The 16,543-nt window shown below is 37.2% G+C and overlaps 1 protein-coding gene across 15 annotated transcripts in view; it reads left to right on the top strand.

Moving 5' to 3' along the window:
- rbm47 (RNA binding motif protein 47) overlaps nucleotides 1-15,191 on the top strand; it is a 41,559-nt gene extending 26,368 nt beyond the window's left edge. For 5 of the 15 annotated variants that reach the window (XM_044113589.1, XM_044113587.1, XM_044113585.1 and 2 more), the window contains 6 exons: nucleotides 3,874-4,741; nucleotides 5,122-5,452; nucleotides 5,857-5,880; nucleotides 6,852-7,061; nucleotides 10,150-10,346; nucleotides 10,887-15,191. In XM_044113589.1, the coding sequence (XP_043969524.1) occupies nucleotides 3,905-4,741; nucleotides 5,122-5,452; nucleotides 5,857-5,880; nucleotides 6,852-7,061; nucleotides 10,150-10,346; nucleotides 10,887-11,138 (1,851 nt within the window). In that variant the 5' untranslated portion in view covers nucleotides 3,874-3,904 and the 3' untranslated portion in view covers nucleotides 11,139-15,191. The remainder of the gene's footprint in view (nucleotides 1-3,873; nucleotides 4,742-5,121; nucleotides 5,453-5,856; nucleotides 5,881-6,851; nucleotides 7,062-10,149; nucleotides 10,347-10,886) is intronic. The other 10 variants (XM_044113594.1, XM_044113593.1, XM_044113595.1 and 7 more) reach the window with 5 other exon arrangements.
- Nucleotides 15,192-16,543: the final 1,352 nt, after the last annotated feature.

The following is a 16,543-nucleotide window of genomic DNA, read 5'->3' as shown; positions in this document are numbered from 1 at the left end:
TTTTGTTAAAGTAATAAAAATACAGCAAAATGATATCAGCTGAGATTAATTGGTTATCTGGTCAGGTAGGATTCAGAGTTCAGTGCGGCGTTACCTTGATAAGAAAGGTTGGTGATGCTACTTTAGTTTCCAAAGCATTAGTATCCATTTTCTTAACTGAAATTATTTATAAGCAGCCAAATTTTTGCCTTTTTTTTTCCTCAGAGGAAAAAGCTTAGTTAGTTTGTTGCAACTAATGGAGGAGGGGCAGAGCTGTGTAACTCTGCTCCATAAAACCAGAGGATACTCTGGTCACTTTTCAAGGACTTTGAACCAAAGAGTAGGATAGCTTAATGGTTTTGAATCCATTATTTTTCAAAACATTGGTATAAATTGATACCTCTAACTGATGGCTAGTGTGAACAGGTAGGAGATTTGTTATTCGGCCAGATAACATGGAAAAAACATCAATGACAGATTATTTAATGTCAGAGCAATGAAAAAAATTTTATATCTGGGCAAAAAGTATTTTTCAGCAGTAGCCAATCTAGATTCATAAAATGATCCCAAAGAAAGCCCATAAAGCCCTTCCTCTCCACTCATAAAACAATCCATTTTCCAATATAAGGGTTAATATGCAGAGAATCAGGTGCTTCTATCAATCATAAACATAAGGTAATGGCAAATCTCCTTCGCAATAACTGAAACACTAACTTCCTTAACATTTACGTTCATAACCTTTGACCAGGTGAACTCTGTGTCTGAGCTCTGATTATGTTTAACCCGACCAGTGTTAGCCCTTCCTGTGAGAGGTTAGAGCTAAAGCTGAGAAATCTCACCTAGATCATCATAACTTTCCATAAGAGTCATCATCTGAATAATAGCCTGTGATTTGACTGAGGTTAATTATCTACTAGGTTCTTCTGCAGGTTTCCTCCTTGCTTCTTTCATTCACTAGGACAATTTAATATGCAATGAATGCATTGCAATATCTTTTGCAATGCATTCACTCCCATCTCATAGTTTTTGGCTGACTTTGGTTTTTACTACATTTTCTAGATATGATTAGATTATAAATCCACTCTAACCTTGCTGTCTTTACAGATTTATCTCACTTTATCACTTTCAGATCAGAGGAAGTAAGTAATAATCTTGGGTCGGTAAAATAAGCTATTAACACAGAAATTGAATGCATTATTAATTTACTTTTATTTAAAACAAGAAATATGCCAACTGCAGCAAAAATAATATTACCACTACAGTTCAGATCCTGTTTTCTATGTCATTTATATAATTGTATGTAGGTTTTTATACTGTGGTGTAAACATAGCATGAACAATAAGTGAAGCAGAAGTTTTCTGGTGATTCCTGTGCAGAATAAAGTTGCACCAGTTCAATGAGCTTCATTTTGGTAAATTAGTTTCTGATCATTACAATCAGGTTGGGTAGCTAGCCTGCAATCCGCTGGTTGAGAGAAATGCTAATTGTATTGACGAACTGTAATAATCAATCCGCATTAGCAAAATGAGGGTTAGCTTTTTCCACACCAAGAACGTCTTTGTTCTCACAACCAGAAATGTATGCAAACAGACAAGTTTGTTTATAAGTTGTTTTGTACACATCATGAATTGGAATGCACCTGAGTGTAAATGGTCTAAAGGACAATTCTTGTCACAATATTTTTCACTTGATAATGATAATTGGGAACATGAAGCTCCTTATCCCAAAGCTTAAGCCTCAGTGATTAGTCAGGAAGTAACTATATACATATTCACACCATTTGTCATTTTAATAGGCTAGTGTAAAATAAGCTTTATTTAATTCCATCTGAAGGACAGATGAGAATATAATTCTGTTAGGTATTGTCTTCTTGCACAGATCTACTTTTAAAGAGTTCATGTTAAGAACAGTTAAAGTTTTTGCTTCAGACATTATTTGCAGTGTGTTTCTTTTGGTTCAAACTGTTTTGTAAACTGAATCCTTTTGGGACTTACTTTTTGGTAACCCTAAGCTCTCCTGTCTTGGAGAAACGACCAACAGGTGCATGAATGTGTGGGTGACTAGGAGAACTGGATGTTGGGTCAGGTCAAATGACTGTGCATGTTACCATGGCTACTTGGCCTTGAGGTGTTTTCACCTCTGTCGACAGCTTTCGGTTACCATCAAAGTCAAGGGCATTATAACTGTCTAACAAAAAAAAAATCTAGTTTTATAACGCTCACTAAGGACTTTTAAGGTAACTATAACAAAGTAGTAATGTGGAGGCTGTAATTGGCTGCTACGATGTTGTGTACTGCAAGAAGATTTGGGGTTTTAATAACCTGTGGATTTTTCCGTCCTCAATGCTGGCTGTGTTGGAAAATAAGAAAGTAAGAGGTTTATGTTTGGGAAGCGGATTTCTGATTTTTCTCAGTTGCTCTTTTAGGGCCGGGCCTCCTAATGAAAGGACACACGCAGAGAAATACACACAGCGAAACTGCACCTGCATGCATCACATTCATATTGATAAGAGGGTTGAAAGTCCAGCAGCATTATGTAGTGTGTGCGTGTGTGCAACAGATTATTATGTATGAGCAACCATTGTGCAGATATTTGTGACTCCATATGGCATTGTATTTCACCCATAATACCTCACTTAGCTTTACTGTAGCCGTCCTCGTTATTTCTTACACAGGCGCATATGTGTCGCACACACACATACACGCGCACCCCCCCCCCCCCCCACACACACACACACACACACCCACACACACTGAGCATGTGACCAACTCAATGAACCTTGAGCTGGAGTTTTCATGGTTTACAGCCCTTCATTCTCTCTGATAGGGGTCATAGGTCACCAGTGGATCTGAGGGACTCAACAAAACAAGGTTGTAAAACAACTGATAGGGAAAGAGCTCTTAGGATTTATAGGTGCTGTATTTTTACTTGTGTTCAGGTCACATAAAATCTAACATGTTTTGTCATATAAACCGACAGAGAACAGTTTTCTTAAATGCATATTACATTGATTCATTACACAAAGAATGATATATTTCAACCATTTATGTGGTTTCTTTTGATGACTACAGAAGCTACCCAGTTCCAAGCAAATGAATTGAAAGTTGAGTGTAAAAAAAGGCGAACAAAGATTTCACAAGCAACACAGAGGGACATAACCCTCAAACAATTGTAAAGCAAAGCTCATTCAAGAGTTTGAAGAATTTTCACAAAATATATTGTTTAAGATCAGCAACCCAGATGTAGTCAGAACATGGGTTGTTGCTCAGTGGACCAAATTCTCCTTTCAATTGATGTCAACCTTTGCCTTTTATTTAAAAATCAATGTTTCACCATCTGGATAAAATATGGAGGGCTACATAATCTGCTTCAGGTCCAGGGTGAAGATTCCACAGTCAGTGATGATTTGGAAAGTCATGTCATCTGCTGGTTACCAAGTGAAGAATCACTACAGCCATCTACCAGGATGTTTTTTAAGAAAGGGAAAGCTCCCCTCTGGGGGAACTGTGTGGAGGTGCTAGTTTCATTTTCCAGAAGGTTGTGGTTTTTGCCCACACTGTCAAAAGACCCAATGTCTGGTTTAGTGCCCTAAACCCCACTGCTTTGCAGTTCATCTTATATAATGCCCTCATTTTCTTAGAATCTGAATTGTGGGTGTTCATTGACTTTAAGACATAATCATCCATGATAATATTTTAAATGTATCATTGTGTATTATGTTTTTATGTAGTAATAATTTCACTATATTTATGTTGAATAGGTGAAATAAACATTTTTGTAAAATGTTTTTTTTTATTATTTAGTAACATAGACCAGCATCATTGTTCTTGTTTTGTCTCGTTTCTCCTTTTACAAATTGATTTACGAAACTCTGTCCTTCTTTTTTGTCTCCAGGCTCAAAATCTGATTGGATGGTCTTGTCAGAATGACAGCGGAAGATCCCGTTTCCTCATCAAACATGAGCAACAACTCTACACCCTCCAAACCGTCCAAACCTTCAGGTGCCTCCTTCCATTCACTCCAAGGACAGATCACCCTCCCAGAGGGAGTTGCAGGAGCTCCCAATGAGGCTGCACTGTTGTCCTTGATGGAGCGCACTGGCTACGGTATGGTCCAAGAAAACGGTCAGCGTAAATACGGGCCCCCTCCAGGCTGGAGTGGTCCAGCTCCTCCTCGAGGATGTGAAATCTTTGTTGGCAAGATCCCACGAGACGTTTATGAGGACGAATTGGTCCCGGTGTTTGAGACAGTAGGCCGTATCTATGAGATGCGTCTGATGATGGACTTTGATGGGAAAAACCGGGGTTACGCATTTGTTATGTACACAGAAAAGCACGAGGCCAAGAGAGCAGTGCGGGAGCTCAATAACTATGAGGTGCGGCCTGGCCGGCTGCTGGGGGTCTGCTCCTCGGTGGACAACTGCCGTCTTTTCATCGGTGGGATTCCCAAAACCAAGAAGCGCGAGGAGATCCTGGAGGAAGTCTCCAAAGTGACGGAAGGCGTATTAGACGTGATAGTTTACGCCAGTGCTGCTGACAAGATGAAGAACCGTGGCTTCGCATTTGTAGAGTATGAATCGCATCGAGCAGCCGCCATGGCTCGCAGGAAGTTAATGCCGGGAAGAATTCAGCTGTGGGGCCACCAGATCGCAGTGGACTGGGCTGAGCCAGAGATTGACGTAGATGAAGACGTGATGGAGACAGTAAAGATACTCTACGTTAGGAATCTAATGATGGAGACCAGCGAGGAGACAATCAGAAAGGTACGATATACATTCTCATTCTTATTCCTTACATTTTTGGGGGGTATTGACTGTGTTTTTGAAGTTCTGTGAGAAAAGTTAGCTGAAAAATGACAGAATATGAGGCAATAAATGCTATATTTTGGAGCTCTAAACCTTGCAAGTAGGCCCTGAATGTTTTATTTGCTGAAGAAGAACAGCTATGGAGTAAATAACTGGTACGCAAAAAGCCACATCAGATAGTGAAGGGACTTGTCTTCTTTCTGGTCGTTGTAATTTTGCTTTAGTATACAACAAAAATGTAAGTGATGGTTAAAAGAAGATTAAAATTATTTTAATACCTCAACCCAACTGACATTTTTATTAATAATTTAGATGCCGTTGCCTTCTTTTGTTGACAGATTTTCAGCCAGTGGAACCCCGGATGCGTGGAGCGTGTGAAGAAAATCCGTGACTATGCTTTCGTCCACTTTATATCCCGAGATGATGCTGTGCTGGCCATGGACCACCTCAATGGCACAGAGATCGAAGGGTCCTGCATTGAAGTGACACTTGCCAAGCCAGTAGATAAAGAGCAGTACTCGCGTCAGAAAGCCTCTAAAGGAGGCGCTTCTGCTACACCAGAGCCTACCCAGCAGAACTACATCTACCAGTGTGACCCCTACACGTTGGCTTACTATGGTTATCCTTACAGCACGCTTATTGGACCCAACAGGGAATACTTTGTGAAAGGTTGGTTGTTTTTAATGCTTTTCAACTAATAGTTATTAAAAAAAAATCTATTATTTTGGTGAAAGAAAGAAATATCTATAAATATTGATGATAGCTGAAACTTGTTGGACCAGTACCCCTCCAGAGATTTCTGTTGACCTAAATAAAGCCATCAGTGTTTGTTAATGTCCACAATGACTAAAATTATGATTGAATCTTTGATCAATGTTTCGAAAAATATTTAGCTAATTGTCTGTGGCTCAAAATCAGAGGTCTGTTGTTCAAAGTCAAAAACAAAACAATTTGATAGACCAATGAATGCTAATCCCATTACTTTAAATGATTGACTGAATGTGGTCTTGGGTGGAAGCAGGAAAATCTTTTTGACTATCAACAATCATTGTGTTTTGGTTTTCTCTCCAAAGGATCCCCAATGATACAGAACAATGGTAATCCCTTATGTCCATATTCCTACTTACACCTCAAATGAACAATTAGTTTTCTTGCCATTACATTTTCTAACACCATCTTTTTTCCTGCTGTCCTGTCAACTACCATTTCATGCTGGGTTATTATAAAGTTATCACCAAAGCTCCAAACACCTCAGACTACAATTTAACTGTTTTTCAGGAATATTGCCAAAATTCCCCCAATTCTTCTCGACCAACTTCTGAGCAAATCCTTTGAGAAATGTATTTTGTACAAGCAGACTACAGCTACTGCGCTGGTTTTAAATAGATTAATCAAAATTTTTTGAAGTTATGCTCAAAGGTTATAGGTTAAGGGCAGTTAATGTTTTACTTGCAGCATCTCTCTTTGAATCCTCATTTGGTATTAATCTTAATTACTTGGTTCCAGAGGCAATCTCATAGTGATTTCTGCAATTTAATGAAATTTAAACTGCTGTTGGGTTGTTTTGGATATATACTTATTTTAAAGCCTCTTATTACTTACAAAATAGAGTGTGGAGGCTGTATTCAATATGTCACATTAAATTTGGTTTTAAGTTAGGGCAACTGATGGAAAAAGTAAAGTGATGGGAAATCAACATAATAGTCTTTAACTCAATGACTTTTTTCATCAAAACTAATACTTCTGTCCGACAGTCACTGCTAGGACATTTTTAAGACTGACGTTTTTTAAAATAGTCTGTTTTGGTCTTAGTTTCTAGCTTTAGCGTCTAAAACCTGGTGTAAGTTTTAGATGAAGATGCTATGAGAGTTATCAGCTGCAGGTAAAATACTAGCTGCCTCCAGTTTTTAAACAAAACTTTAACCAGACTCTTACATAAAGGTCAATTTCTCAAGTGGAGTTTCCAAAGATGTTCTGAACTCAACGTAAAATCCTGCTGCCCAACAAAACATCTACAAATCCCAGCCCACAACCCCATCATCATATTATACTGTAACTGTATTTTAAGCAGGTTCCGTGCGAGGGCGTGGTCGTGCAGCCTCAGGTAATCGTACCCCTGGACCTCGAGGGTCTTACCTAGGGGGTTATTCTGCCGGTCGTGGCATCTACAGTCGCTACCACGAGGGCAAGACCAAGCAGCCCGAAAAGCCCTATGAACTGATACCCAGTCTGGAGCTTCCTGCCTCCGTCAACCCAGTTGGCATCAAACCAGGCACAAGTCAGTGAGACAGACGTACTCATTAATGTCATCGCCCATCTCTTAGCCTTTACTAAACCTCTGTCCTGCGTGGTTTACGGAACCTTTCTTGAATTTGCATGACAGCTGTTGCTGGATGGTCATGAGTAAAAAGGCATAATATCAACCCATGTGAGCATGACCAGAAAGTAGCTGCTTTACTTCAGTCCTCTTTCTACCTCTAATCAAAAACGAAATGTGTTGTTTAGTGTTCAGACTGATAATAGTGCTGTGTCAAGGGAAAACAATGGGATTCATTGGTCAGCAGTTGTTTTAATCATTGAGGGAATTTAAACAATGCAGACCAGTGATGCATTCATTGGTTTAAAAGCAGTTAGGGATTAAAAATATATATCAGAACAAATACCCCAATTTGGACATGTCACACCAAGCTTTTCAGCTTAAATGTTTTTCAATTACCAGGCATCATAACCATAATGTTGAGACAAAATTTGATCTTCTCTATAAACTTTTGATTAGTGTGTGATTCCCCACACAGCACTGTTATCTGTTTAAACAGGGTTGTACTTACAGAATCTGCTTCCACAATATAATGCATTCACTCAGTTCCAATTTGACTTTATAATGGTTGAAATAGTTGAACTAAAAAAAAATTCAAATTAAATTGTTTTTCCCAACAATGTTTCAAATTTCCTCTTTTTTTTTTTTCATTAAATAGTTTCAGTCAAAATGGAGCTGAAGTGCAAAACTAATTCACAAATTTAAACTGTAATCAGCTAAATCATAATGCCAGTGTTTGGAAAAGTTGATCTTGAATAATAATACGATCTGATCCAAAAGAAGAAGGACATGACAAGAAAGTTTTGAGAGTTTTTCTACTTTGTTTCCTGCCAGTAAGAAGAAGGAAGTGCAGCGATGGTAATGCTCGGAAGATATTCAACTCATAAAGGAAACATCAATCAGGGCAGATAAATCTCAGCACAGAAAACTCAATAGCTCTGTTGGTGCACGTTGCAAAAAAATCTAGTTACATAATAAGGTAATTAACTATGTTTTGCTTATTCAGATTCAGTCCTGAGAAAGAGTCCAACCAGCTTTCCAGAAACTAGTTTGGAATTTGTCATACCTTCAGATATCATCAGTTTTGAAAGGAGGAAGAGCTGAAGACAGCATTATGCTAAGCAGTATCAACAATGGGATTGTAGTTCATTTTCAGATTAATACACAGGGATTTTCACATGAGAGTTCTGTTCAAAGAATATAAAACCTTTTGAAAAGTATTCAGCTTAATTATATGTTGTTTATTTGGCTGCAGAATAATGAGAATACATCTCAACATGACTAATTTGACCAAATGCATACAACTGAAACAAAATATTCAGATATATTGTAGAAAAGCATTCAACCTTCCTCATTTTCTGATGTCGTACTATATCTTTTGTTCTCTCTGTTAGGCAATTTAAGATTAGCTTTTTTTTCTATTTACTAAATCCTGAAGTTATAGAAAATATTTTAGAGAGGTTGCTTGGTCCTTTTATCAAAGTGAGAAGTTGTCATACATTAGGATTGGCATGCCTTTAAACAAACTAGCAAATCCCAGAGGATGATTAAAAGTTTCCTAAGCTTCACAATATTTGAGGTAATTGGAGGCACTCCTGACATCATGGTGAAATCAAAAGAAATCAGCTTATAGACTTCAACAAGTCTGGGTCGAATTTCCCAGTGCCTAAGGGTTCTATGTTCATCTGCTCAAACAATTGCATGCAAACACAGTGGAAATGTTCACCCATTGTGGCGTTCTAGGTTTAATAGATGAATCTAAAAAATTTTAAAAACAAAGTTTTGTGGGTTTTTTTGCAAGCCTGAGAATACCATCCATACTGTAAAGTTTATGGGCAACAGCATAATGTTGTCTGGGTGTTTAGTTGCAGGAGAATGATGAACTTCATCATGAAAGGACATAATATGGAAATATTGAAACAACATCTCAAACACATTAGTTCAACCCACAAATACCTAAGTAAATCATTCTAAACACAATACTAAGTTATTAGTACTTTGCCATTTAGAAAACAGAAATAAATGTGTGAATTATGTGTGTTTGAACACACTGTAGGGTTACCATGTGAGCAGTGCATACACAAAAGGGATTGACACCTAAGACCCTCTTCCTGGCTCTGATTGGTTGCTTCTTACCAGTGGCAGCGCATTTCTGTAGATGACAGTCAGACTACAGGAAGAGAAGAAGGCAGAGAAGCTAGATTTTTTTTTTTTTTTTTTTTTTTTTTTACAAATTGTTTGTCTTATGTTATACTTTCATGACACAGTGAAAAAAAAAAACATAGAACACAAACTCTTGTTCGTCGACATGCTGCATTACCTATGAATGTTGGTAATTATACATTTTAGAGTGGTGTGCCAAATTTGCTATGGTTCATTTTTTGGTGAACATTGAGCAAAAGTGAAACAAATTCAAAGATTTTTTTGTTTTTGGTAAGTCATATTATTTTTTAGATGGCACAAGAAAGAATTTTGATTGAAAAAAATAATCAAGGTCAACATGCAAACACTGGTATTATCTTTCTACTTTCTAATGCTAAGTTGTTTTGTCAACATCGTCATTACATTTGATATACTGGTCATTGCTTTAAAATCGTGTATTTATTTGGTCAATATTTGGTCAGTTTTCTTAAGTAGACATAACTGACGAAGATCGAGGAGTCGGTGTTTTGGTTTCTGTATGTTGAATCACAGGATCAGCACCATATTGAAAACTCTTTTGTGCATTTAAAACAATGACTGATGTTGTATTTGTATTGTGTTATAAAGATGTGTGTATGTGAAAGAGGGGGTTCGTTCAACTTTTCCATAGTTGAAAAGCAACATAATCTGAATCACACTCCAATTGCTGTTTTTGTAACTTATTTTTTCCCTCTTGTTTCAATCATCTCCTTCTCTTCTTTTCTTATTTTTCACAAGAAAAATAAGAAAACCTGTTAAACTAAGCATGATTGGATGCATGTTTGAGCATGGCTGGTTGTATGTGATTTAATCTGTCGTGGCCCCGTCTGTTATGCAGGCTTTCATTTTTGTACCTGTCTTTGCACAGTGGCATTGCCGGCTCTGGGTGCACAGTACCCAGTGTTCAGCGCTCCTCCTGCAGCCAAAGTGATGGAGGAGGGGAAAGTGCATTCAGTGGAGCACCTCATGAACCCTCTGACCATGCAGCACCCTGAACACAGCGCTGCCACTGCTGCTGCTGCCGCCACTGTCTTACCTTCAGTGTCCACACCTCCACCGTTCCAGGTGTGTCTTATAATGTCATACACAAAAGCATTCAGATAAATGTTTACTTGTTTTGCCTCATTACAAGTAAAACCTTATTGGACTTTTATGTGACGGGTCAATACTAAGTAGTGCATAATTATGAGACTAAAGGAAAGTGTCAGATGGTTTCATTTATTAAAATTTTTTATAAATAATATACCCACCTTGCACATCTGGACACTGAAATTTTTTATTCTACTTTACAACATAATCAAGAATGCACAAATACACTATCATTTTCTTTCTCCTTTTCAATTATCATTTTTAGTGGGTCTATCACATATTCACATCCCCACACATTGAAACATGCAAAAAAAGGAGAAAAAGTTATGAATGTTATTGGCAGGAACATGTATATGTTTTTTGATGTAAAGATTTAGAATATCCCATCTCATTCAAGGTTACACAAAGGTTGCAAAATCAAAACAGCTTTTTATCGGACGTATACTCTTAAAATCTTGGTTAATTTTTCTTTATTCCTATCTAAATCCAGTTTACCTGTCCTTCCTCCTTACCTAGGGCCGTCCAATGACTCCCGTCTATGCCATGCCCCACAACGTCCAACGCATCCCAGCTGCTGCCAGCCTGTATGGAGCTGGGTACGTTCCCATCGCTAACTATGCTGCCAACACAGCCGCTCTGGCTGCACTGCAGAAAAATGCTGCCATGGCAGCCACAGCATATGGAGGTTATGCTGGCTACGCCGTGCCCCAGGCCTTCCCCGCCGCGGCTTTCCCACTGTCCATCCATGACATCTACCAGTCGTACTGAAACGGGGGCTCAGATCGAGTCATCCAATGACTGAATCTCAACAGCATCTGTCCACGCCACAAAAACATCTTTTGAACTTGATCTCTAATGGGATACGTAGCAAAAACTAAGACTACAAGACTGGGACAAAATTATGGCCTGGTGTTTTCCATTAGTTGCTGTCATCCTCTCTATATTCCGGGGCTAGAAAGGGGAGCAGCTCTTTTAGACAGCGTCACTGTTTTATTTTCTGAATTTTGTAACACACTTCAAATGCTTCCCCTGCAACAGTAACCACAACTCTAGTAATATTCATATTGTCTCTCTTTCATTGCACCATCTTGTTGCTGTTGCAGCAGGGACATTTACGGTACTTTTTAAAGTATTTATGAAGAAAAGACGCATTATTAATGCTTTATTCCTTTTGCTTTTTTTTTTTTTTATCTTGGTTTTTTTTTTCTGAAACAGATCTATACACTGTGTAATGTATGAAAACAAAGAAAGCGAAGTAAATGGAAAGAAGGAAAAGGTAACCAGGAACTACTGATAAGATGATACCACTGTCTTTGGATATATCCATGTTTGTAGTCTTTTTCCATTAATATATAGTATTCTAGCCAGTTTTACATGCTGTAGATGATGCTATCCATGCTGGTTGAATGTGTATTGCTTTCCATATGCCCAATTGGTACTTTTTGGTGTAGTTTGTTTTGTCTGTTTCAGTTGTCTTAAATGAAGGTTTTAGGTCTTTGTTTTGTTCCCTGATTCTTTTGTCCCTGGTTATGAACTTCTGAAACATGTGTCTTAATGTTGATACACTATAAAAACTGCTGGGTTTAAAACAACCTAATTTCAGAGCATATCACTAACCAATTTGTGGGTCAAATGTAGATCAATCCAAGCTTGCATATGTATTTGAATTAAATTGAAAGATTTTTAGCTTAGCTTAGCATTAATTAAAAAAAAGTATCAAATTTGAATAAATAAGATATAGAAAGAAAGGAAAGTAATTAGGTACTGAAAGATTGTTAGTGACTAACAATTAATTTTGGATAAAAGACAAATCATGCTCACTATACAACACTATAAAATTATTATTTTGTTCCTTTCAGCAGATCTTTTATTAAACTCGAAAGTCAAAAATAATTGAATAGAAACATTTAAGAAAGTAGTAACTTTAAAACATAATTGCAAAGAAACTTAAAGTAGATGTAAAACCCTGTTTCTTCAGCCCATTTATATTAACTAACAGATTCTTTGGTCGAAACATTAGTTAGCACTAGGCTAATGTTGATCTAGAGTGACTAAGCTTGTTCTTTTAATGCTAACACTAGTGTTGTGGAAAATAATAACACAACCCACTGACATAAACACACAGCATTAATTTACCATCTTATCCTTTGGTATTTCATCCAGCAATGTTTGATCAGAATGTTTCATAGTTCAAAATGTCGCTCTCTAAACCGACAACCTTGGTCATAATTGTTGACTGATTGTTTGAAAGTACCTAAACACTCTCCCAACAGCAGAAACCCAACATTTGGGGTAAAAACTAACCCTGCAGTTTTTTTTGTGTGTGTACCTTTTAAAGATGGGAGTCCGAAAGGCACAAAAATGAAGAGCAAACTGGAATACATCATGTGCTTTCAGATGTTCCCCATCATTAGAAACTGTATTAATAGGGGACTAAGACTGAATAGATGTTTGTTTCCTACATTTAAGTATATTTTATTGTTGTTATGAAATGCTTGAGTCTTGAAAGGTGAACAAATATGTTTGTTATTCTTTAAAAATTGGGTTCCTACACTGCTTGACCCATTTCCATTTTTGGCAACCAAATACTTAATACACTCCAGTCTGACGACTTCAGAGAGACTCTTTGCGCTTGGCTACAGTGCCTTACATCACCGTACAGTACGTGCCTTCAGAAACAAAACAGGGCTGTGAGGTTGACACCAGAAGGAACAGACTCCCATCTGTGCACGGCACCTGAGTCTTCTTCTATTTGTATTTCCAGTGAACTTTATTTTTGTTATTACTGTATCATAGTGAGATGAGTGGGTTTGAGGCTCTGGAGTCAGATGTCAGAATGACTCTGCAGTAACACTCCTGCCTCCCTCTTTATTTCCCCTCCTCCAAATCACTCTAGACCAAGGTGCACTTAAACATATTTATAACTGGCATGGAAACGCCACCTTGAAATGAAGAGATATTAAATACAGAGCATGAACTCATGAGTGGATATGACTAGTTTGGCTGTTTGTTTTGCAGTGTTTTATTAATGTGTGAGTTTTACTTTGCCAACTCAAAAAAGAAAGTCTTTAAGATATGTTTTTTTGGGCACTTGTGAAACTTCAAACTTTGCTTGCAAGACGTTTAAACTGGAGCAATACCTCACTCTTAAATATGCAAGGAGGCATGCGATGTGCTGAATGTAGTGAAACCTCCAAACTACTTCAAGCAGCTGCTAATCAGGAAGTCACTGTCATTACAGTCACATAAACAGCGGTGAAAATATGTTCGGAACCTGTCAACGTTTTCCAGTAGTTACCACCAACTTTATGGTGGTCACAACCCAAGTAGTCGACACATACGAAGGACATCATAACAAATTTAGTGTAGAAGCCAGAGTGGGAACTCAGGGAATAAGTATTGAAAGTGTTTACTGAATTGCTCATTTCTCAAGAGACAAGACTTGTTTTGGTAATTACTACTTCAAGATGTTGTCTACATGCTGACTTCAAATCTTTCTTTTCTTTCTTTATAAATATCCCACTGGATGAAAGTCCAGTGATTGACTTGGCCAATAAAGACTTTTTTCTCTTTCTTTGAAATCAACAGAGTTTCCAACACTAATTTGAAATAATAAGAAACAAGATTGCTTTTCAAATACTCTTATATTTCATATGTTTTCTTAGCTTTTTGCTTTTTTTTACTTCCTTTGATTCACATGTTCAATATTTATTCCCTAGAGAAACACTTTGATTTCTCTGTATACATACATACATAACTTGGGTTATTAAAGTCAAAAGGTATAAAAATGTGTCACCAGGCCATTTAAGAACATTTTCTTATACTGGATGCTTATTTTCTCCGCTGTATATAAAATCTTTTTTTATGTAGACTTGTATTTTCAGACCAGTTTTAGTTTCTTTTTTTTGCCATTTTTTCATTTAGAATATTCTTTTACTTTCCACATTTTTTATTACCACACACAACTCTGAAAATTGTGGAGAAAATTGGACTGTTGATAAAATAAGTTATTTGTTTCAAGATGTTAAATGAAAAGCAACCGTGTTGTCTTGAGTTAATAATCTCACTCCAAGTTGTCCCTTTTTTTGCTCCAATTGAACTGGACTTCATGTAGAGGACTAACTGCTGTTAACTGCTTTTATGATGAAGACAGAAAGTCTGGATAAATATATATATATTTAATATATGCATTACATTTGTTATGTATGAAGTTAAAAAAGGTATAATATATTTCTTTACTTATTTACAACTTGAGTAGGGATAAAAGTAACAAAAGTAGAAAAATATATATTTTTTCCTCTTTGTATTACTTTTTTTTTGCCAAAAGTGAGCAATAGTTTTTAGCTTTTGACATTTATTGTAATCTTCTAATCTGTAACCTAATGTACTTTGGTGTTATGAGTGGGAACACAAAGAACCTTCATGTTCAGCTACTTTTTAGCAGTTTCAGCAAGGATTAAAAGCTAGCTCATTGAAGTGTTACAACCCTGGCATTTTAGCTGGTCGTGTTGCAACTCTGCATGTTAGTTTTGTTCAGAGAGTCCAACAATGAATTAGCTGCCTTTGGAATTAACAAAAAGGCAAAAAGCAAAACAAAACAAACATAAAAAACATGTCAGTGAAGTACAGTCTGGCTTAACATAGGTGTAAACTTTTAACTCCTCCTAGTGTGCCTTATTGCCAAGATGTATTTGCTAAAGCTTTGTAGACTCATTCAGACTTTTTTTTCTATTAAGAGGTTTGTTAAAAGAAATAAGACCTTGTTCTTCATTGTTATATTTATAGTGAAAAACACAGTAAATAAAGTGCTTTTGAAAGGATGCAGGATCTTTGATAATTATTTGTGATTGCATGCCGTACTTTTCCATGCCTTTTTCTCACAAGGAAGATTTTTCTCTTCAGCTGCCCTGGTTTTAGATTAGACAGAGTAATAGCAGAGTGGTAACTGAGTAGCTTCTGATAGTTTCAGAGGTAACCCATCTCTGACCTCATAGATCAGCAATTGTTGAGAAATGGCTGACATGGCAGAAAAAAAATCTTTCATAAATTTTGGTGCTGCTTGTTACCTTTACTCCAGATAAATGTGCTTCACCAATGAGAGCTTCTGGAAAGATCTGGGGCTCATGATGTGGGGCAATGGCAGCGGGAGAGAGTTCAAATCTCTGCATTGGCATCAAGTCTTAACTGACTGCTTTCCAAATATATGAAATAAATCGATCCATCTGTCTATCCATCAACATCACTTTGTCAATCAGCACTCTCCAACTCAGGCTGCTGGATCCCCATGAATTTCCAATTCAAATATAATACAGCAGAAACCAGATGAACTGTCATTCATCGTCTGTTGTTAATCAGATTAGATTATCAAATTTGTTTCTTTTGCTAAATACCAGACTAGTAAGAGAGATATTTTTATTTCTTTAAATCCTCAAGAGTACTATGCCTTTAAACCAACTCCGTTCTTCAGGGGCTGTTGTCATTCAGCTGATTAAAATTAATGAAGTAGACTCTCTGCATGTTGGGCCCTGGAAGGCCCTACAAAAGTTGTGTTCAATGGGTTCAGGTGTGTTGAACCAGGGAAACATTGAAATATCAAAGTTACTGGTTCATTAGGATCTTCCATTATTGTAAGTTATCTGAGGAAGTCCAGGTGATGATATGGCTTGATTTTTCACTTAGAAGATTTGGATTGATTAAAGACTCAACTTTGAATTTATTTCAAAGCAGCACCTCAAACAGAGTCCTTTATGTGTGGGGCAATGAAAAAATAAAAGGAAACTACAGCAAGACATCAGCAAGAGAACTGTGGGCCTCCACAAGTCATATTCATTCTTGGGTACAATCTCCACCTGCATGAAGATGCCATGTTCATTTGTTCAAACAATTATGCCTAGGAATAAACACAGAGGGAACATAGCATGTTCTGGGTCTCATATGTTAGCACAGGTTAGGGCAAAGTGTGTGCATCAACCCCAGAAACATGGCAAAAGAAGTTGTGAGGTTGGTAATACTGTCATTATTCATGGCAAACTGAGATCTACATCGGCTGAATGAATAAGTGGCTTTTCCAAAAGGAACATAAAAACAAATTACAATGTGCAAACACACTCAAGAAATAAGACATTAATATTTGGAGACGTCCAATCTGATCGAACTAGTATTCAAGTGTTAGG

This window comes from Gambusia affinis, linkage group LG04 (assembly GCF_019740435.1).
Source record: "Gambusia affinis linkage group LG04, SWU_Gaff_1.0, whole genome shotgun sequence".
Lineage (NCBI taxonomy): Eukaryota > Metazoa > Chordata > Actinopteri > Cyprinodontiformes > Poeciliidae > Gambusia > Gambusia affinis.
This window is presented reverse-complemented; position numbering and strand designations above follow the sequence as displayed.